A 21696-nucleotide genomic window follows, 5' to 3' on the forward strand; every position below is an offset into this window, starting at 1 on the left:
AGACATGCTCCCTAATCCAGGTAGCATCTTGGTAAGTCTCCTCTGCACCCTCTCTAAAGCTTCCACATCTTTCTTATAATGAAGTGAACAGAACTGAACACAATACTCCAAGCGTGAATTGTTAATAACAGAAAAAAACTGGATGGAACACTGCTAGGCCAATAAACTTTGCTCATAAAAACTAACTCACCAAGTTCTAGATGATGCAGAAACAGAAAGAGGACACTTAGCCCTTCAAGTAGATTCCAACTTTTCAAAAACCTTTAATAATCCATGGTTTACACCAACCTGTCATTTTCCTCATAACCTTTAAGAATCTGGTTAACTACAATATAGCAGAGACTATAAATTAACAATTAACCCCTTATCCATAGTCATTTGCAGAGAGTTACATACTCCATCACCCTCGACATATTGAAATGTTGCCCATACATAGGAGATGAAATAGGCTATTCAGCCCATCAAGTCTTCTCCATTTAACCCTGGCTGATTTACTATCCCTCTCAACCCCATTCTCCTGCCTTCTCCCCATAACTTTTGACACCCTGACTAATCAAGAACCTATCAACCTCTGCTTTATATATAACCAATGACTTGGCCTCCACAGCGTCTGTGGCAATGAATTCAATAGATTCACCACCTTTTCGCTGAAGAAATTCTTCTTCATCTTTGTTCTGAAGGGATATCCCTCTATCCTGAGGCTGTGCCCTCTGGTCCTAGACTCCTCCACTATTGGAAACATCCTCTCCAAGTCCACGCTACCTAGGTCTTTCAATAATTGATAGGTTACAATGAGATTCCTCTTCATTCTTCTAAATGCCAGCAAATATAGACTCAGAGCCATCAAACACTCCTCATACATTAACCCTTTCACTCCCGAGATGATTCTCACAATTCTCCCCTGGACCCTCTCCAACGCCAGCAATCCTTTCTTAGATATGCTCACAATAGTCAAAATATGGTCTGACCCAAAGCCTTGGAACTTCTCAACATTACATCTTTGCTTCTATAGTCTAGTCCTCTGGAAATGAATGCTAATATTGAAATTGCCTTCCTTACTACCAACTCAACCTGCAAGATAGCCTTTAGGGAATCCTGCACGAGGACTCCCAAGTCCCTTTACCTCTCTGATTTCAGAATTTTCTCTCCATTTAGAAAATAATCTATACTTTCATTCCTTTATTCTACCAAGGTACATGACCATACACCTCCTTTCACTGTATTCCAACTGCCCATTTCACCCAATCTGTCCAGGACTCCCTGCTTCCTCAACACTGCCTGACCGTTGACCTATCCTTGTATCATCTGCAAATTCACTCCTGATAAAACTAATTTGCATACATTGTCCTCGAGCCTCAGACTCCCAGTTCTAAAGAAAATGTACAAAGGTAAAATACCAGGAATTTGGAAATATTCGAGAAGCCAAGCAACAGCCATGTATCAGCTAATGGCTTGGCCTGACAACTTTTTGTCAGAACTTACTTGTGTGTTAGTCATGATCAACCTGAAATATTGTTTCTCTCTCTATGATACTGCCTGATTGGCTGACTAGTCTTAGCATCTTCTGTTTGTTTACAGCAGAAACAATGCCCTATGTTGTCCTGAAAACTTAAACGAAATCATCTCTTAACCTACTAAATTTCGGGGAATAATTTCCACACTAGAGACTGTAGATGCTAGAATCTGGAGAAATAAACATCAAAACTGAAGTAACTCAATAGGTCAGGCAGCACCTGTGGAGGAAAATGGACAGTCAACATTTCAGTTTGAGACCCTTCACTTGGTTTGGCTGATGACATCAACTATTCATTTCCCTCCACAGATTGGGTTTAGAAGAATGAGGGGGGACCTCATTGAAACTTATCAAGTACTGAAAGGCCTGGATAGAGTGGATGTGGAGAGGATGTTTCCAATAGTGAGAGAGTCCATGACCAAAGGAATACATAGACAACCCTTTAGAACAGAGATGAGGAGTAACTTATTTAGCCAGAGGGTGGTGAGTCTGCCACAGATGGTTGAGGATATATTTAAATAGGAAGTTGATAGTGTCTTGATTAGTCAGGGCATCAAAGGTTACAGGGAGAAGGCAGAAGCATGGCATTGAGAGGGATAATGAATCAGTCATGATGGAATTGCAGAGCAGACTCAATGGGTCAAATGTTCTAACTCTGTGCCTACTTCTTACGGTCTTATTCTGCTTGATCAGAGAATAATACTCTAGTTTGAATACAATGTCTTAAATTAATACTTGTGGATCAGGTATCAATATGAAGAATCTACACTGCACACCCAAAGCTGAGATCATAATCAGATTTATTAACAATGAACTATGTGAAATTTGTTGTTTTGTGGCAGCAGGATCAAAATCAATAAATTTTAAAAATTAATGAACAGTGCAAAGGAATAAAACTCTACCACGGACAGTCCCGAGTTCGGAGAAGCATAGGGAATGAGTCCTGTGGATGACCCCAAGCCCGGAGTAACAGACGGAACACCACCCGTGGAGGCCCTGAGCCTGGAGTAACAGAGAGAACTCCACCCCAGTACGGCCCCGAGCCCTGGGTAACAGAGAGGACTCCACCCCAGTACGGCCCCGAGCCCTGGGTAACAGGGAGAACTCCACCCATGTACAGCCACAAGTCTGGAGTATCAGACGGAACTCTACCCGTGTACAGCCAGAAGTCCGGAGTAAGAGAGGGATTTTGGCGAATCCGGGGTAACAGAGGGAACTCCACCCGTGTACAGCCACAAGTCTAGAGCATCAGACAGAACTCTACCTGCGGACGGCCTCGAGCCCGGGGTAACAGAGGGATCTCGGCCGCGGACGGCCCCGATCTCAAGGTAATCGAGGGATCTCAGCTGTGGACGGTCCCGAGTAACAGAAGGAACTCCACCAGTGGACAGCCCAAGCCTGGAGTAACAGAGGGATCTCAGCCGTGGATGGCCCCAAGCCCGGAGTAACATGGGGAACTCGAACATAAGCTGTCCCGAGCCTGGAGTAACACAGGGGACACCCAGCCAGGTCCCAAGCCCAGAGTAACATGGGGAACTTGGCCGTGGACAGACCCAAGCAACACAGGGAACTCAGCCAGGGACGGTCGCAAGCCCAGAGTTACATGGGGAAATTGGCCGTGGACAGTTCTGGAGTAGCACTGAGAACTTGGCCACGGACAGTACTGATCCCGGAGTAACATTGGGATCTTAGCCGTGGATAGTCCTAAGCGTGGCAGTGGGGGGGTGGGGGGGGGGTGGTTAGGCATGATCATGATCAAATGGTAACTCAGCCAGGGATGATCCATGAGCCCAGTAGCCAAGGAAAGAGGGATGGAACTGCTAACAACCATCCCGTAAAAATCCAGAGCTGTAGGAAGCTCCAAAGACCTCTTCCCTGGGAGAGGAAGGATCTTCAAAGACGGGCTACACCTTGGGACAACCTGAAGGACTGGTCTACGACACAAGACTCTGGTGAGCCGCTGTCAGCGGCCTATGGACCCGGTAGGGGTGATGGGCTTAAGAGGCAGCAAAGAAATAACAAGGTGGTGTCCACGGCTCGTTCGGAAATCTGATACAATGATCATGCCAATCTGCGTGTGGTTTGATCAGGAGCAATGCACAAAATGCTGCAGGACCGACGAAAGTCGACTATTTATTCCCCTCCATAGATGCTGCCACTGAGTTCCTTCAGTGTGTTGCTCCAGATTCCTAGCGTCTGCAGTCTCTCATATCTCTTTTGCGGGACTTTGTTTCGGGCTTGTTACAATCTCTACTTATCCCTCAGTCATTTCAGAGCTTGTCTTCTGTATTCATATAATTCTCTCTGCAACCTTGCAAAGTAATTTAACCTGGGATCATTGTGGAAATGAGTTCTTAGTTCCTCTCCGCTCAAAGGTTGAAATATCTCTTGCTGACTTGTGCCACCCAGGTGTAAACGTGTTATAGCAGATGGAATCAAACCAGAACATTAGCAAATATATTTATTCATTTTTATTTTATTGTGAGATACCACCTGGAACAGGCCCTTCCAGCCCAAGAAGTTGCACCACCTAGCAACCCACCTATTTAAACTTAACCTAATCACAGGACAATTTACGATGACCAATTAACCTACTAACCCGTACGCCTTTGGATTGTGGGAGAAGTCCGGAGCACCTGACGGAAACCCATGCATTCACGGACAAGCCATACAAACTTCTTACCGACTGTTTCGGAATTGAACTCCATTTCACGAACCGTAATAGCATTGCGCTAATCGCTACACTACTGTGGAACCCCACAGAATGAACCTTTCCACCCAGGTGGCTATTCAGCCCATCGTGACTGTCCTTGCTCTTTTTGGCCACCTTCTGGAGTCCCTGAAATCTCATTCAATATTTTGAAGCTCATAGTCAAAGTGGCTATAAGATGAAGTAGCAGAATTAGGCCACTCGGCCCATTAAGTAAATACTGATTCCAGCTAACAGTTGAGTCAGTAAGCTCTGCAAACTATACCTGAAGTTTTCATTGCAGGCCAGGGCTTTTATTAAGGTGAATACAAAAGAAGCTTTTGAAGTAACTCACTCTTTGTGCTTGCAAAGGCTCCACCAGAATCATCGTTAAAAGACCCAAACACACTTCCTCGTGCTGCTGTGCTCCCTTGCACACCTACAGGGGAGGAAACAGAAAGCTCAACAACAGTGCTCAAAGCAAAAGTGATTTGCATTCAGAATCAGGTTTATTACTGCCATGCACAAAATGTACAATAGACTGTGACAATAAATATACAGTCGGCCCTCCTTATCCGCGAGTTCCGCATGCGCGAATTCAACCAACCGCGAATCGAGAAAACCCGGAAGTGCTCTTCCAGCACTTGTCGTTCGAGCATGTACAGACTTTTTTTTCTTGTCATTATTCCCTAAACAATGCAGTATAACAAATATTTACATAGCATTTACATCGTATTAGGTATTATAAGTAATCTAGAGATGATTTAAAGCATACGGGAGGACATGCGTAGGTTATCGTGGATCGGGATCGGAAAAAAAAACGGAAGTTCTCCTAGTTAGTAAGTCGGAACAGGTACATCCAAGTATTATTTAGTGCCAGTTAGTCAAACATTTGTCTTAGTATATAGTATATATTTTACCTTTCTGTGCATATAAAACAGTTAAGAAACGTATGTTTCAGCACCGGGCTCGGGAACGGAATTTCCCGAGTTCAACCCAGTGACAGAGCGCTCCCGAGCATGCTCTCCATCTGTGCCGGATTGATGTGAAGGATCAAAAACCCCAAACCCCAAAACCCAATAAATAAACTACTGCGTTGCTTAGTAATAATTGTAGCTTTCATCAGGGCAGGGCCTTTCTCACTTCATCCTTTAAAATTGTTCCGATCGTTGATCGACTGTAGCCTAATTCTTTTCCAATGACCGATGGCGTTTCACCTCTTTCCGATCGCTTTATTATTTCCACTTTATTTTAAATTGCGATCATGATTATTTTCGCCAACAGAAACACTGCGAATTCAGAGCTCCACCACCGGGTTCTAATGTCCACCACACTAAGACGGGTTAAATAAGGTCCGGGGTTCTGCTGGGTCCTAAGGCCCACTGCATTTAGACAGGTTGAATAAGGGACTTGAGCATCTGCGTTTTTTGGTATCCGCAAGGGGCCCGGAACTAATTCCTCGTGGATAAGGAGGGCCAACTGTATATATTAAAATTATAACTAAATAGTGCTAAAAGGAGCAAATGCAGCAAGCTATATTTTCATTGTCTGTTCAGAAATCTGATCAGGGAGGGGATGAAGCTGTGGCTCAAATGTTGAGTGGGTGTCTTCAGGCTTTTTATTGTTGAGACACAGCAAGGAACAGGCCCTTCTGGCTTGACGAACCCATCCGCCCAGCAGCTCACCTAATTAACACTAGCTTAATTACAGGAAAATTTACAATGACCATTTAACCTACTAATCCACAAGACCTTGGAACGTGGGAGGAAATCAGAACACCCGAAGGTAACCCACGTGGTCATGGGGTGAATGTACAAAGTCCTTACAGATGGCACCCAGAATTGAACTCCAACAGGGTCACAATAACTGCTATGCTACTGTGGCATCGAGCAAGTCTGGAATTCTCTGAATGGCCTACCCGTACTTCTGTTTCTTCATACGACCTTGCCCATTGTGCCAATCCAGCACCTCACCTGCTAAGCTGTTGATAAACCAACCATCAGACAAGGTACCTTTTTGCTGCTTCAGAAGCGTTTAGCATAATTCTATTGCTTTTTATCCTCTGTGGTCATTTTTATAGCCAAGAATTTTCTTATTTTTTTGCGTGCCTGCATGCATCTGTGATGATGTCTTTTTCATGGCTTTTACAAGGGAGGGAGGGAGGGAGGGAGAGAGAGAGAGAGACAGAGAGAGAGACAGAGAGAGAGGGAGGGGGAGGGGGAGGGGGAGGGGGAGGGGAGAGGGAGAGGGAGAGGGAGAGGGAGAGGGAGAGGGAGAGGGAGAGAGAGAGAGAGAGAGAGAGAGAGATAGATAGATAGATAGATAGATAGATAGATAGGAGATTTTTGCAGTATTTTTCCCTTTTATTTTACGAGGGCGAGTTGCGATCTCGACACTCAACCCGGCACGGATGGAAAGTGCACTCGGGAGCGAACCCGACTGGTTTCGAACCCGGGAACCTCCGCTCCCCGGTCTGGCACCAATGTCATTGTGTCACCAGCCGGCCCAGCCAAGAATTTTCAAATAGTTTTTATTTCTTCAACTTGTCCTGCCACCTTCAAGGACTTGTGAAAGGACATTCACCAGGTCTTTGTGTAGGAATGTACTGCAGGTTTCAAGGCTGTGTTGACAATCACAACTAGAGCAATTAAAAGGATCTGTAGCACAAGCAGAAATTCAGTGGTGCAGATACTGGAAAATAATTCTGACCAATTAGAAATACAGGAATTAATTTTAAGTACTCAGCATGGTTTTGTTAAGTAGAGACTCCCTCTGACCAACTTAAAACAATTATTTCAAAAATGTCACAAAATATATTGGTGAAGGTAGCTTCTGTACCTCCTCCTTGATGGTAGTAATGAGTGAGGGTATGGATGCTGCTTTTTTGAGGCGTGGCCTTTTGAAGATGTCCGCAATGCTAGGGAGGCTGGTGCCCGTGATGGGTTGAGCCTGCAATTATCTGCAGCTCTTCCAATCCCGTGCAGTGGCCCCTCCACACCAGGCAGTACACTGATCAGTTAGAATGCATTGATTAAAAAGGCAGCGAGGATACAGGGTGGTCTCTGGGTGAACAGGGCAGCAAGGGAACCAAGCATTTGAGCCGCATCCCTGCGCTCCCCACCAAACTAGCAGTCTTGGTAACCCCCCCAGATTACATTTCAGACAGATGAACTACAGTTTCAAGACAAAAGACCCACAAAAAGGGTTTGCAGATGATATGAAGATTGGTGGTGCTGTGGATAGTTTAGGAGCTTGGCAAAGGATACAGATCATGGACGGAGAAATGGCAAATAGAGTTGTAAAATGTAGAGTTGCTCCTTGGAAGATCAAATGTCCAATGACAGTATACCGTTACTAACAAGACCCTTAACAGATTTGATGAGCAAAGGGATCCCAGGGTCTAAGTTCATTACTCTCTGAAAATCACTATACTGGTTGATATGGTGGTTAAGAACGCATATGGCAAGCTTGCCTTTATGGGTCGTGGAACTGAGTCCAAGAGTCAAGAAGTTGTGGTGAAGCTTTATAAAACTCTAATTAGGCTGCATTCAGTTCTGGTTGCACCAATATGGGGAAGATGTAGAGGCTTTGGAGTAGAGGTTTAACAGGATGCTGCCTGGATTAGAGTGCATTTACGATAAGAAGTTGAACCCAAACTTTGGTTGCTTTCCCTGGAGTGGTGGAGGCCAAGGGAAGATAAAGGTTTCTAAGAATATGAGAGGCATTAATAGAGTAGACAACCAGTTTTCAGACATCCCACCTTGCAAAAACTCATTTCAGGGAGGTAGCACCATCAATTTGCGGGAGACTTCCAGGAGAGGTGGGATGTCTGCAATAGAGTAGCTCCTTAGCAGCTAGCCAGCTAGTTTAAATAACGTTAGCCATGCTAATGAACGAATGACACCTGTTAAACTCACCTCAACATATCTCTTACAGTCTTAACCCACCATGGGCAATAGAAAAGTCACTATTGCAAACAGTGCAGCGAGCAACACTGTCATTATTTTGACCCCTATTAGGCAGGGGTACACTTTAGTGTAGTCTGGGGTGACGCACGTTTTATATTTTTTTTGGAACACTCTGCAATGGCGCGCTCTCGCTCATGATCTCTCTCTCGTGGTCGCTCTCGCACCCTCTCTTGCTTTTCTCTCGCTCGCTCTCAAAAAAATTGAGTTCTGTGATATTGCATACAATTTGCGGGTATCAGGGAGCCACTACTAATATGCGGGAGGCTCCCAGAAGTTCCGGGAGAGGTGGGATGTCTGAGTTTTCCCAGGGTTCAAATGTCTAATACCAGTGAGGATGCATTTAAGGTGAGTAAGGAGTAAAGTTCAAAGATGTATTTAAAAAAAAACTTGCCCTGAACAACAGGTCAGAGCTCTGGAGAAATTCTGCTGTTCACTTACGTGAGCATTCAGTGCATCGTTTGCCTCTCTCTCCGACACGCCATTGATCATTGGGGATACGACATTCAAACATCTCTCCAGTTTCTAGACCAGAAACAGAAAACAGTAAGATCAGACATCGAAAACACACAGAGACACATCTGTGGGCAAGGACCACCCTCTCAATGCAGGGGAGAGGCCACAAAGAGCTTTTGACCACCCATGTTCATTTCCCACTCACCCCACCAAATGTACTTACCTGCCTAGTGGGCAGTTGGGTCACCAGCTCAAGAACGTACACTGAAAATGAATCTAATGCAATGTGAGGGAATATATTTTAGTGGCTCAACAAACGTGACCTCCAACATAGCCCGGAATGGTGGTGGACGCATGCTTATCTTGTAACATTCTAAATGCCATGGTGCATGAACAGGGAGAAATGATGGAGCTATGTGAATAGGACAGAAAAGTGACACGGAACCAATGGCAAAATTCAGTGAACTGTGACAGGCAAGGCAGGTGCCCCGGAGACCTTCTCTCTGATCACAGAGCATTCTGCTTCGCAGTTTCTTGAATGATCCCATCGGGGTCATTACGTAATGTGCTCTGATCTCATACAGCCACCGATACTGTACCCCAGTGTTATACTGCAACAGACACATCCCCACCGGTACTGTACCCCAGTGTTATACAGTGACAGACCCGTCCCCACCGGTACCGTACCCCAGTGTTATACAGTGACAGACACGTCCCCACCGGTACTGTACCCCAGTGTTATACTGCAACAGAAACGTCCCCACCACTAATATACCCCAGTATTATACATACAAGAACAGACCACAAACCCCCAGCCACCAATACTGTACCCCAGTGTTATACAGCGACCAACACTTCCCCACCAGTACTGTACCCCAGTGTTATACAGTGACAGACCCGTCCCCACCGGTACTGTACCCCAGTGTTATACAGTGACAGACCCGTCCCCACCGGTACTGTACCCCAGTGTTATACAGTGACAGACCCGTCCCCACCGGTACTGTACCCCAGTGTTATACAGTGACAGACCCGTCCCCACCGGTACTGTACCCCAGTGTTATACAGTGACAGACACATCCCCACCGGTACTGTACCCCAGTGTTATACAGTGACAGACCCATCCCCACCAGTACTGTACCCCAGTGTTATACAGTGACAGACACATCCCCACCAGTACTGTACATCAGTGTTATACAGCAACCAACACATCCTCACCAGTACTGTACACATGTTATACAGTGACAGAACTATCCCTACTACTGTACCACATTACTATATGTAGCAACAGATTCATCTCATCAGTATTGTGCCCGTGGTATACAGCGGCAGAACCATCCCCACCACTACCATAGCCCAGTGTTATTTCTGCCTCCAGAGTTAAAACATTGCCATGAAGGCTGGTCACCCCATTATCGTAAGGATATGGAGACTTTGGAAAAGGTGCAGGAATGGTTCACCAGGATGTTGTCTGGATTTAAGGGCATGAGCTACAAGGACCGGCTGGACAGATTTGGGTTGTTTTCTCTGGAGCATCCGAGGCTGGGCTGAAACCAAACAGAAGTGTGTATGACCATGAGAGGCATAAACAGAACATCTTTTCCCTCAGGGTCTATGAAGCCCTCTGTTGGTCGGGTCAACTGCAGACTTTGCATCCTACCTGTTCACATGATATGCAAGCCAGGGCCATACAGTATGGAGAGCAAGTTGTTGCCCATGTAGCAAGACCCCCACAGTTGATTAATCAAAAGGAACAGCAGAGACTAGTTCGGTTTGGCAACAGTTGCTAGTCAACATTGAACTCAACATTGGACTGCCTTAGGGACTCGTCAGGGTTAAGATGTCTAATACCAGACAGCCTGTATTTAAGGTGAGAAGGGATAAGTTCAAGGAGATGCGTAGGGCCTGGAATGAGAGATAGTTAGATAGATACTACAAACGACGATGAGGAAGCAGTGTGCATGTGGCAAAATCTGCAAGAACAATCACGGCTTGAAGATCCACCAAGCGAGGATGAAGTGTCTGGCGGGAGCAGGAGCAGCACCACGTGCAGGCGTCCAACCTGGTGAGATGAAGGAGGTGCCAGGCCCGGAGTCACCCCATAGTGCCCGGAACCTCCAAGTGTTGCAAACTAATCCCTCTAACATGAAGTCTAACAGGAGGCGGATCAAATGGCCTGCAGCTAACATGACTTCACTGTGGAAGCAATTTGATGAAGATGTTAACCAAATTCTGGAGGCAACGGCGAAGGGAGGGGTTGATAGGAAGCTGCAAGCCATGACAACAATTATTGTCAGTATCGCAGCTGAATGGCTCGGAGCTTTAGTTAGAGTCTTAAGCATTTTGGGCATCGAGGGAGAGAGGAAGAGCAGAGCCATCCGCAGTACCACCGATGCGGCAGAGAGGGCCTCAAGATGGCTGTGGCTCAAAAGAGGGGAGCCATGGAGTCATAAGTAGCTAGCCACCCGGACACAAGCTGGGGTCTGATCAGCCCCGGCTGGGTCACCTGGAGGAGGGTGTATGATGTTGAAACATCCGATGATTCCAGGAACATCACTGAAGATGTGTCCAGAAGCATCTGTAGATGTTTGTACACAGCAGTGTCACAGTAGCATTAGAACTGCACATATACAAATATTGGAAGAGAAGAAAGAAAGAATAAAAATAAGTTACCTTAAAAATAAGATGTACAACATTTACATGTCAAAGTTTACAAGATCACTTCCCCAGCTACAGTGCTCGTTGGAGCAGTGCAGTTGTCTTAGTCTATTATTGAAATTGCTCCTCTGTTCAGCCAAGCTGGCATGCAGGGAGTGAGAAACATTGTCCAGAATTGCCAGGATTTTCTGTAGGGTCTTTTGGTCTACCACAACCTCCACTGTGTCCAATTTGACTCCTATAACAGAGCCAGCCTTTCTAATCAGTTTATTGAGCCTGATGGCATCACCCGTGTTGATGCCATTGTCCTAGCACACCACTGCATAGAAGATTGTACTGGCGACAATAGACTGGGAGAACATGGGAAGGAGTGGCCTGTATACTCCGAAGGACCTCAGTCTCCTCAGGAAGTAGAGGCGACTCTGACCCTTCTTGTACACAGCCTGTGTTGGTGCTTCACTCAACTGTTATCCAAGTGCACCCCAAGGTACTTGTAGGTCCTCACCACATCCGTGTCCTCACCATCAATAGTAACAGGGAGCAGTACAGACTTGGGCTATGTCCATACTAGACCGGATAATTTTGAAAACGCCGGTTTCACGCAAATACGATAGGCGTCCACATCAGGCGTTTTTGAAAATATCTCCGTCCACATTAGAACGGATAGTTGGGCGAATCTCCTCCTACTGGGCATGCGCAGGACACACAGAAAACAAGCGAGGAGGAAACGGTATACTTGGTACGCGTTTGTCCAGTTACAGACTAGAAAAACTTAAAAGGAATAGCTGTTGGCTCTCATGCAGGAGGACTTAAAACTAAAAAGAACAAATACTGGAGCGTATGGAGGCAACCGACAGGGAGTTCACGGACAGTATGACCCGGCTGACGACGAACATTAAAAAACTGACTAACTCTGTTGCATTAATAAATCACCTTGTTAAACGTATAAAACGCCTGCATCAGTGTTATCTTGTACTTCCATACAATGTTACATTAGACTGTTACATATCTATTGTCAGAGAAGTACTTGCATGAATAGGTAAACCACCTTCATACAAGCAAGGACAGAAAACAGGGCAAAGTGAGTATACTTATTTATTCAGTAAGCTATGGGTCAAAGTATTTGGTGAGTACATTTCTAACTCTTCTGGCTTCAGTCTCGTTGCCGTCTGTTCTGAAATTGTTAGGTTGTGTGTGTGTGTGGGGGGGGGGCTGCGTTCAGGAAAACAATGAAATGCCGCGCTGCCGCCATCTGCTCCGGCACATCATGACAGCGTTTTTAAAAATATCCGTTTCCCCCGTCCACACTGCTCTGCACAATCGGCGTTTTAGAAAATCTCCATTTTTCAGGGGAGGAAAACGCCGTTTCAGTGTGGACGGAGGGTCAAAACGAAGAGAAAAGGCTTCGGTTACGGACTTATCCGGTCTAGTGTGGACGTAGCCTTGGTCTTCCTAAAGTCCATCACCACCTCCTCTGCAGATGATTCAGTTTGCATCATTCAACAGCGAGGCGGGTATCTAGAATATACAGCCAGTGGCAAAGGTGGAGGCAGATACAACAGAGGTGTTTACATAGGGTCATGGATATGCAAAGTTTCTGTAGGTAGAATAGATTAGTTCAGTGAACAATTTAATGATAGTTGGTTGAATGAGTCTGGCACAGCTTTGTGGGCTTAAGTACTTGTTTCTGTGCTGTCCAATAGTGGGAGAGTGTAGGACCAGAGGGCACAAAATAGAAGGACATCCCTATGGAACAAAAATGAAGAATTTTTTCAATCAGAAGGTGGTGAATCTAAGGAATTCATTGCCACAAGTGGCTGTGGAGGCCAAGTCATTGGGTGTATTTAAAGCAGAGGTCGACAAGTTCTTGATCTCTACTGCTCTATGTTCTTCTACACATGATCCACATCCAGGAAGTAGCAGACACATTCAGCCCACCAAGTCTGCTCCACATTCCATCATGGCTGATTTATTGTCCTTCTCAACTCCATTCTGCTGCCTTCCACCCCCGCCCCCAAAACCTTTGATGCACTTACTCAATAACCTGGCTTCCAAAGTCATCTGTGACAATAAATTCCACAGTTCCATCACCTTCTGGCTGAAGAAATTCTTCCTCATCGCTGTTCTAAAGGGGTGTCCTTTCATTCTGAGGCCGTACCCTCTGGTCCTAGACTCCGACACTATAGGAAACATGCTTTCCACATCCACTCTAGGCCTTTCAATATTTGATAGGTTTCTATGAGATTCACCTTCGTTCTTCTAAACAGCAGCCAGTGCAGACCCAGAGCTATGAAATGCTCCTATTATGTACATTAACCCTTTCATGCTGGAATTGTGGCCTGTTCCTCGCTAATTTGATATGTTTCAAAACAACATGTTGCTGCATATTTTGATACCCATGTGATAAATAAAGGCACTTTATCTGTATTGTTCTATGTTCTCCTAATGTTAACATGATCCACATCCAGGGAGCAGCAGTTAGAGCAGGGCTGGGATTTCCTCCCATTATAGCTTCCTCAATCACAACCGCTTCCAAAGGTGCCGGGCGGCTGCCTCCTCCAATTCCAACAAGATCGAGGTGCTCCCCTGCAATATAACGCGGATTTCAGGACATAAACCCAATGGTGATGAAGAAAACAGTGAAGAGATTCCACAATGTGGGGATTGGTTAGCCGTTCCCATGCTCCGCCGCCCGGGCTTATTTTCGTGGTGCAGAGCACAGGTGTTGAAGTAGCCGAGATACAATCTCACCGGCTCGCCACACGGCCTAGGACCACCCAGATAACAGCGATACCTACGTCAGGCTGCCGCTTATCGAATGCACCTGAGTGTTCAACACAGTCATACCCTCAGTACTCACCAACAAGCTTCAAAATCCGGGAAACACAGACACAAAATGTTGGAGGAGCTCAGGAGGACAGACATAATCTATGGAAATTAATAAACAGTCGACATTTTGGACCAAGATCGTTCATCAGGACCCTTTGCCAGTCTTGGGAAAGAGTCTTGGCCCAAAACATTAATTGTGGAAGATTAGGAATAATATCTCCTCCTTGCTGTCATTCAACATTAGTGCACACCAGAGATGTGCTTTCAGACCACCACTCTACTCTCTCTACATTCATGACTGTGTAGTTAGGCACAGCTCAGACACCATCTGTTAACACCACTGTTGTTGGCAGAATCTCAGACGATGATGAGGAAGATTACAGTTACTTCAACTGGTTGAGTGGACACCCAACAACAACCACCTTACACCCAACGTTAGCAGGACCAATGAACTGATTGCGGATTTCAGGAAGGGGAAACTGGGAGAATTCACACCGGTCCTCGTTGAGGGATCAGCAGCTTCAAATTCCTGCCCGTCAACGTCTCAGGGGATCTATCCGGAGCCAAACACGTTGATGCAACTACAAAGACACACCAGCGGCTGTACTTTGTTACAAACTCGAGGAGATTTGTTAAGTCACCAAAGACTCTAGCAAATTTCTCCAGATACATCTTGGAGAGCTGACTGACTGGTTGCATTATCAGCTGGAATGGAGGCACCAATGAACAGACTGCAGACAATTGTGGACTCAGCCGACTCCATCACAGCACAACCCTCCCCAACCATCAAGGACATCTTCAAGAGGAGGCACCTCAAGAAGGAGGCATCCATCATTGAGGACCCTCATCATCAGAGACATACCCTCTCATTACTATCATCAGGGAGAAAGAACCACACTTAGTGTTTTAGGAAAAGCTCGCTTCAGATTTCTGACCACTCCTTATTTTCTCTTTTGCACGGTTGATTTATTTTATATTATTTTTGCAACCTATAGTAATGTTTTATGTCTTGCACTGAACCCTGTCATGGAAGGTCCCAAGTCTGGCTGTGAAAGGATGGGGATTGGGCATGAGGCTAACAACCTCATCCTATAGAACACCAAAAGCAGCTCCAAAGACCTCGTAGCTGGGAGAGCAAGACACCCTCTAATGAAGGGTCTCAGCCCGAAACGTCAACTGTTTATTCCCATCCATAGATGCTACCTGACCTACGGAGCTCCTCCAACACAGTGTGTGTATTGCTCTGGATTTCCAGCACATGCAGAACCTCATGTCTTCGAAGATGAGCTACCTGGGGACAATTTGAAAGACAGGCCCAGGATAGAGGACTCTGGCAAGCTGTTTGTGACAGCCTATGCCCCAGTAAGGGTGATAAGCTAACACACACACACACACTCTGTACTGCTGCCACAAAGCAACAAATTTCACAACACCTCAGGGATAATAAACCAGATCCTGTCAGGGTGGTAAACACTGCAGTGGTAGAAGGGGTGTTCACGGTCAGAGACAAGAAGCCAATCAAATAGATGGATGTTGCCAAGAATCTTATGGGTCTTTGGGACATCATAGTTAGGAAGTGTCAAGTCAGTGAGTCAGTTGCCAAGGAACAAGCGACCAACCAGTTGCTTGTGGACTCGTTGGTTACATGGTTGATCTGGTTAGGTTTATACCACTACTATTAGGGCAGAGATCTTTAAACACATCTGTCTAAGTGGGTAGCATCCTCCCAGCACCAGTCCAAGGTGTTCTCTCAGGAGCCGACTTCCAACCACTTAGCAGTCATGATGGTGTCAGCTTCCTTCAGCAGTGACCCTCCTACCACAGTAACCACCGACAGAGTACTTGCATTGGAATGGTTTTATTATTGTCCCACGTACCAAGACCCAGTGCAAAACTTGTCTTGCAATCTGTTCATACAGATCAAATCATTACACAGTGCACTGAGCTGGAAAACAGTAAAATAACGACACAGAATAAAGTATAAACCCTGCTGGAAAAGTGCAGTGCAGGTGAACAATACAGTGGAAGATCATAAGGAGGTAGATTGTGAGGTCAAGTGCCCACCTTGTCATAACTTGGCACCCTCGCTCTGAAAGGGAGAGTATTCTCAGAACTTCCTTGGCCCCTCCGATCAGGATGGCAGTCCCTCCTCTGAAAGGGGCAGCACTCCACTCTCTCAGCATTACCTCACCTCTCCTTCAAACAGGACTGCTCAGCACCCTCACCCCACCCCACCATGACAGATTGGCGGCCAATCCTGCATTGCTCCCCCTCATCACTGCCCACCAGCTCAGCCCTATGCTCCCTCTGTGTCTACCTTTCCGTGGCACTGCTGCACTCCCTCAGAACTGCTCGACTCCAGCAAACACAGGAGCTATTATATTTTCCCTACCTGGATTGTTTCCTTTTGCCCTAACCAAATAGAAAGTGAATCTTTTAAAAAGCAAAATAAATAAATAAAATCAATCCTTTCCTGACAATTCACCACCAAATTTGCAAATATTTCAGGGATAACCAATTTCCCGGGAAAATTCGCCTGCAGATTTGCATGGCTCGTTGGAGAGCCCACAATTAACTGCACTGGGAAGCGGGAGAGACTTTGCCTGTGCTGACTGACAGCCGGAGGTGGTGAGGACGCGGCCTCTTTAAGTGCGGCCTAGCACCCACTGAAGCCTCGGCCCGGTAGTAGTTACCGATCCCGCAGCTGACCCATCTCACGGCGGCCGCTGCGGCTGCCTCCATTCACCATCCCCCTCAACAACCTTCCCCTGCCGTTACCTCCTCCAACTCGTCCTTGGCGTCCAAGGCGTTAGAGACGAGCAGCCTGCCCTTGGGTTTGTGCGCGGCCTCCATGGCTGGCGGAGCCGGGCTCTGGCCGGGACTTAGAAGCCCGGGCAGAGATCACCTTAGCGGCCAGGCGGAGGGCGGGCATAGGCGCCGAGCGGCGACGGCACTCCATTCACCCGCCCCCGACGGACAGGCTGCTCGACCAATCGCTACCGCCCCTTCCGCTTGACTGACAGCGACTCCCGCCAGTCTGCACTTCTCTTCCGCCCCCAGATTAGTCCCAGTCTCCTGCAGCCTGATTGATGGTGAACAGAACCAATCGCTGTCCGGGTATGCTGGTTGATTGACAGGAGCTGGACGTGGAGCAAAGGGGCGCGCACATCAGCCAATGCGCAGGGCAGGAGCTGGTTGATTGACAGAGGAGCTGGACCACTTGGCTGTGTCAAGGGGCAGGGCATATAAATGCGGAAGTCCTAAAATTAAAACTTTCTACTTTTGGATCTTTTTGGCTTCATTAATCTATTTAAGTTTGGGGATGAATCTTCTGATGCCGGAGTGAAGGAGAGGGCTGGGGAGAAGTGAGCGAATTAGAAGTTCTCGAGAAGGGTTGGTATAGATATTAGTACTGGTTTATTATTGTCATATGTATGGAGATAGAATGAAAAACTTGTTTCTGTGCCATCCGTACCGATCATCAAATCAATGTTTTGAGCTGGTACAAGGGGAAAAACAATAACAGAATATGGAATACAATGTTACCGTTACAGAAAAAGATGCTGTGCGGCAGACAATGTGTTCGTCCATCGTCGACGTCGATGAGGACCCCGACACCATTATGATGGTGTCGAGACTAGCGCGTGATTTGGATTTAAGTGAGGGAGAGTTGCGCAGCGTCAGCCTCACTCTCTCTTCCCAATTCCCATCTGGATCCAGTGGCAAGACAGAGTCGAGACGGCTGGAGATGGGACGAGGCGCAGTGGATGACCGGGACGACTTCGGTGTCTTGTCCTGCTCTACACATTCCACAACGCTTGCAGAGACCGCCTTCTTGACCGTTGGACCTTCCATAGGTCTTGTCCGCTCAGTCGGCCGGAGTCTGTCTTCACATGCTGGGATAAGCAACTCCGATGGTTTGAGACCCATCGCCTTGAGGCAGACGACAAGGCAGAATTGGAATTAGAATGGGTTTATTGCTGTCACGTATACGAAGATAATTGGGTACTCTTCATACAGATCAAATTAACACACACTGCATCGAGGTAGTACAGGTAAAACAATAATAGAATGCAGAATAAAATGTTTCAGCTACAGTAAACAATAAGTGCAAACTCATAACGAGATAGATTGTGAGGTCAAGAGTCCATTTTGTCGCACGAGGAACCATTCATTGGTCTTATAACAGTGGGGTAGAAACTGCCCTTCAGCCTAGTGGTACCTACTTTATACTTTATACTTCATACTTTATTGTCGCCAAACAGTTGGTACTAGAACGTACAATCATCACAGCGATATTTGATTCTGCGCTTCACACTCCCTGGATTACAAATATTAAATACTAAAGATATTAAAAATAGTTAAAATTAGTAAATATTAAAAATTTAAATTATAAATCATAAATAGAAAATAGAAAAATGGGAAATAAGGTAGTGCTAAAAAACCGAGAGGCAGGTCCAGATATTTGGAGGGTACGGCCCAGATCCGGGTCAGGATCCGTTCAGCAGTCTTATCACAGTTGGAAAGAAACTATTCCTAAATCTGGCCGTACCAGTCTTCAAGATCCTGAGCCTTCTCCCGGAGGGAAGAGGGACGAAAAGTGTGTTGGCTGGGTGGGTCGTGTCCTTGATTATCCTGGCAGCACTGCTCCGACAGCGTGCGGTGTAAAGTGAGTCCACGGACGGAAGATTGGTTTGTGTGATGTGCTGAGCCGTGTTCATGATTTTCTGTAGCTTCTTCCGGTCTTGGACAGGGCAACTTCCATACCAGGTTGTGATGCACCCTAGAAGAATGCTTTCTACGGTGCATCTATAAAAATTAGTGAGGGTTTTAGGGGACAGGCCAAATTTCTTTAGTTTTCTCAGGAAGTAAGAGCACTGGTGGGCCTTCTTGGCAGTGAACTCTGCTTGGCTGGACTAAGTTAGGTCATTTGTGATATTGACCCCGAGGAACTTAAAGCTTTTGACCTGTTCCACTTGCACACCACCGATGTAAATTGGGTCGTGCGGTCCGCTGCTCCTTCTGAAGTCAACAACCAATTCCTTCGTCTTGCTGACGTTGAGGGATAGGTTATTGTCTTCGCACCATGCCACCAAGTTCTTAATTTCCTCTCTGTACTCAAACTCATCATTACCCGAGATACGGCCTACAATTCTTGTGTCATCAGCAAACTTATATATTGAGTTTAATGGAAACTTGGCTACACAATCATGGGTGTACAGTGAGTACAGCAGGGGGCTGAGTACACAGCCTTGTGGGGCACCGGTGCTCAGAGTGATTGTAGAGGAGAACTTGTCCCCTATTTTTACAGCCTGGGTCTTGTCTGTGAGGAAGTTGAAGATCCAGCTGCAGATCTGAGTGCTAAGGCCCAGGTTCCGAAGCTTAGGAATCAGTTTACTTGGAACGATGGTATTAAAGGCAGAGCGGTAGTCAATGAAAAGGAGCCTTACGTATGCGTCTTTATTCTCCAGGTGTTCTAAGGAGGAATGTAGGGCCAGAGAGATGGCATCTGCCGCTGAGCTGTTGCTCCGGTAGACGAATTGCAAAGCGTCGAGGTTGACCGGTAGGCTGTGGTTGATGTGTGCCATAACCAATCTCTCGAAGCACTTCATAGCAATTGATGTCAGAGCCGTAGGTCGATAGTCATTCAGGCATGCCACCTTGCTCTTCTACGGCACCGGGATTATCGTTGCCTTCTTAAAACACGAGGGGATCATAGACTGAAGCAAGGAGCAGTTGAAGATGTCAGCAAACACTCCAGCTAGCTCGCTTGCACAGGCCCGGAGAACCTGTCCCGGGACGCCATTTGGGCCCGTCGCCTTCCTTGGATTTATCTTCAGGAAGACCCTTCTAACGTCCTCCTCGGGGACAATGAATCTCGATGCCACCAGGTCCGGTTCATCCGGAGGGAGCGGGACGCTCTCCTTCTATTCGAATCTTGAGTAGAATACGTTAAGTTCGTCAGGAAGAGAAGCGCCACAATTATTTAAATTCCCAGACTTTTCTTTGCGCTTTTAGACTCTTGTATCTTCTGCCCGACGGGAGGGGCGAGAAGGAGGAATGTTCAGGGTAGGAGGGGTCTATGATAAATGTTGGCGGCTTTAGCAAGGCAATGAGTTGGAGACGGAGTTAATGGAGGAGAGGCCATTTTTCGTGGTTTACAGTGGCCGTAGCAAGCCGTGATGCGCCCGGATAGGACACTTCCCATGTGAGGGTCGCCGGGGAATGGCCAAATTTTCCGAGCCTCCTGAAGAAGCAGAAGCGCTGGTGCGATTTATTGGCATCTACTTGGTTGGAAGTGGACTGGTGATTAGGAAAGTAGGCAAGTTCTGAAGGGAATGCTTTGGAGGAAGGAGAGAAGTCGGCGGGGATTGGGGAAGAGAGTCATAGGTAAGGATTACCCAAGTGTGGGCCACAAGATGGAATGTGTCATCCGTGACACTGCGGAGCAGTGGATCGAGACACTGGCCCACAGATCCGAAGGGTCGGGGTTCAAAACTGACCGCGTTACTGTTCTCAGAAGCATCTGAGCTGAGGGAGTGACCAGAAAGATCGAAATAAAGTTTGAGTAGTAAAAGTCCTTTTGCAGGGGATGGAAACATTTGGGGTGGCACGGAACGTGATTACTGCACCTCGGGCAGGTGGGGCTTGTTAGTCGTGGCTGGAAAACTCGGATCTCAAACCTCCGCTGTCTTGCGGCTATATCCACTCACAGGGAAGACTTCGGGAGTAAACCCTACGATGTCAGGTTCCCGCTGCATGCGTACACTGCAGAATCCCCGCTCACAGCCGACATCCAATGACCCTCTCCTCTCTGGTTCCCGAAGATTGTTATTGCTGGGGGGGGTAGGGGGGGATAAGCCCCCACTACCTATTAATGATCCCAGTGGCGTGCGTCTCATGTAGCCTCTGACGACCGAGTCCGGCTCCTGGCGCTTCACGTGTGGTTTAGCTACTAAGCCCAGCAGAAACGTTTCCACTGACAGGAGAAGGGGCAGAGGCGGGTTAGTGGCACCTTAAAGCCAGACGCTTCGGGCAGGTGGGGCCCGTCAGCTGTGGTTAGCAGTTCACCGAGAATGAAAGCTATCTCAAACCTCCGCGGCCTTGCAACTATACCTACTGATGGGGAAGGCTTCGGGAGCAAACCAGGAAGAGAAATCAGGAGCTGGAGTCCCTACGTTGAGTTCAACGCTGACTGGCAACTCCTGTGACGCCACCAGTGCCAAACTGTATCAGTCTCTGCCGTTCCTTTGGGTTCATCAGCTGCGTGGGGGGGGGGGGTGGTAGTGGGGATGGTTAAGAGTTTGCTCTCGATATTGTAATATTCATGGTTGACCCACCCCCTGACCAAAGGAGGGCCCCTCATTATCACACCACCGAACACGGGTTCAATTCCCGCCTCTGCCTGTACGGAGTTACACGTTCTCCTCGTGACCGCGTGGGTTCCTTCCGGGTGCTCCGGTTTCCTACCGCGTTCCAAAGACGTACGGGTTAATTGATCACATGGGTGTAATTTGGCGGCAAAAGCTCATTGGGCCGGAAAGGACTGTTATCGTGCCCTATCTTTAAATAGAATATACAGTAGAGGT

General features: G+C 47.0%; 1 protein-coding gene across 2 annotated transcripts in view; it reads right to left on the minus strand.

The window, feature by feature from the left end:
- The window catches only part of ints3 (integrator complex subunit 3), a 157003-nt gene extending 139909 nt beyond the window's left edge, over positions 1-17094 (minus strand). For both annotated transcript variants that reach the window (XM_063041861.1, XM_063041860.1), the window contains exons 1-3: positions 16886-17094; positions 8609-8692; positions 4558-4641 (exon numbers count right to left, since the gene is read on the minus strand). In XM_063041861.1, the coding sequence (XP_062897931.1) occupies positions 4558-4641; positions 8609-8692; positions 16886-16960 (243 nt within the window). In that variant the 5' untranslated portion in view covers positions 16961-17094. The remainder of the gene's footprint in view (positions 1-4557; positions 4642-8608; positions 8693-16885) is intronic.
- Positions 17095-21696: the final 4602 nt, after the last annotated feature.

The sequence above is a fragment of the Mobula hypostoma genome, chromosome 2 (assembly GCF_963921235.1).
Source record: "Mobula hypostoma chromosome 2, sMobHyp1.1, whole genome shotgun sequence".
Taxonomy (NCBI): Eukaryota; Metazoa; Chordata; class Chondrichthyes; order Myliobatiformes; family Myliobatidae; genus Mobula; species Mobula hypostoma.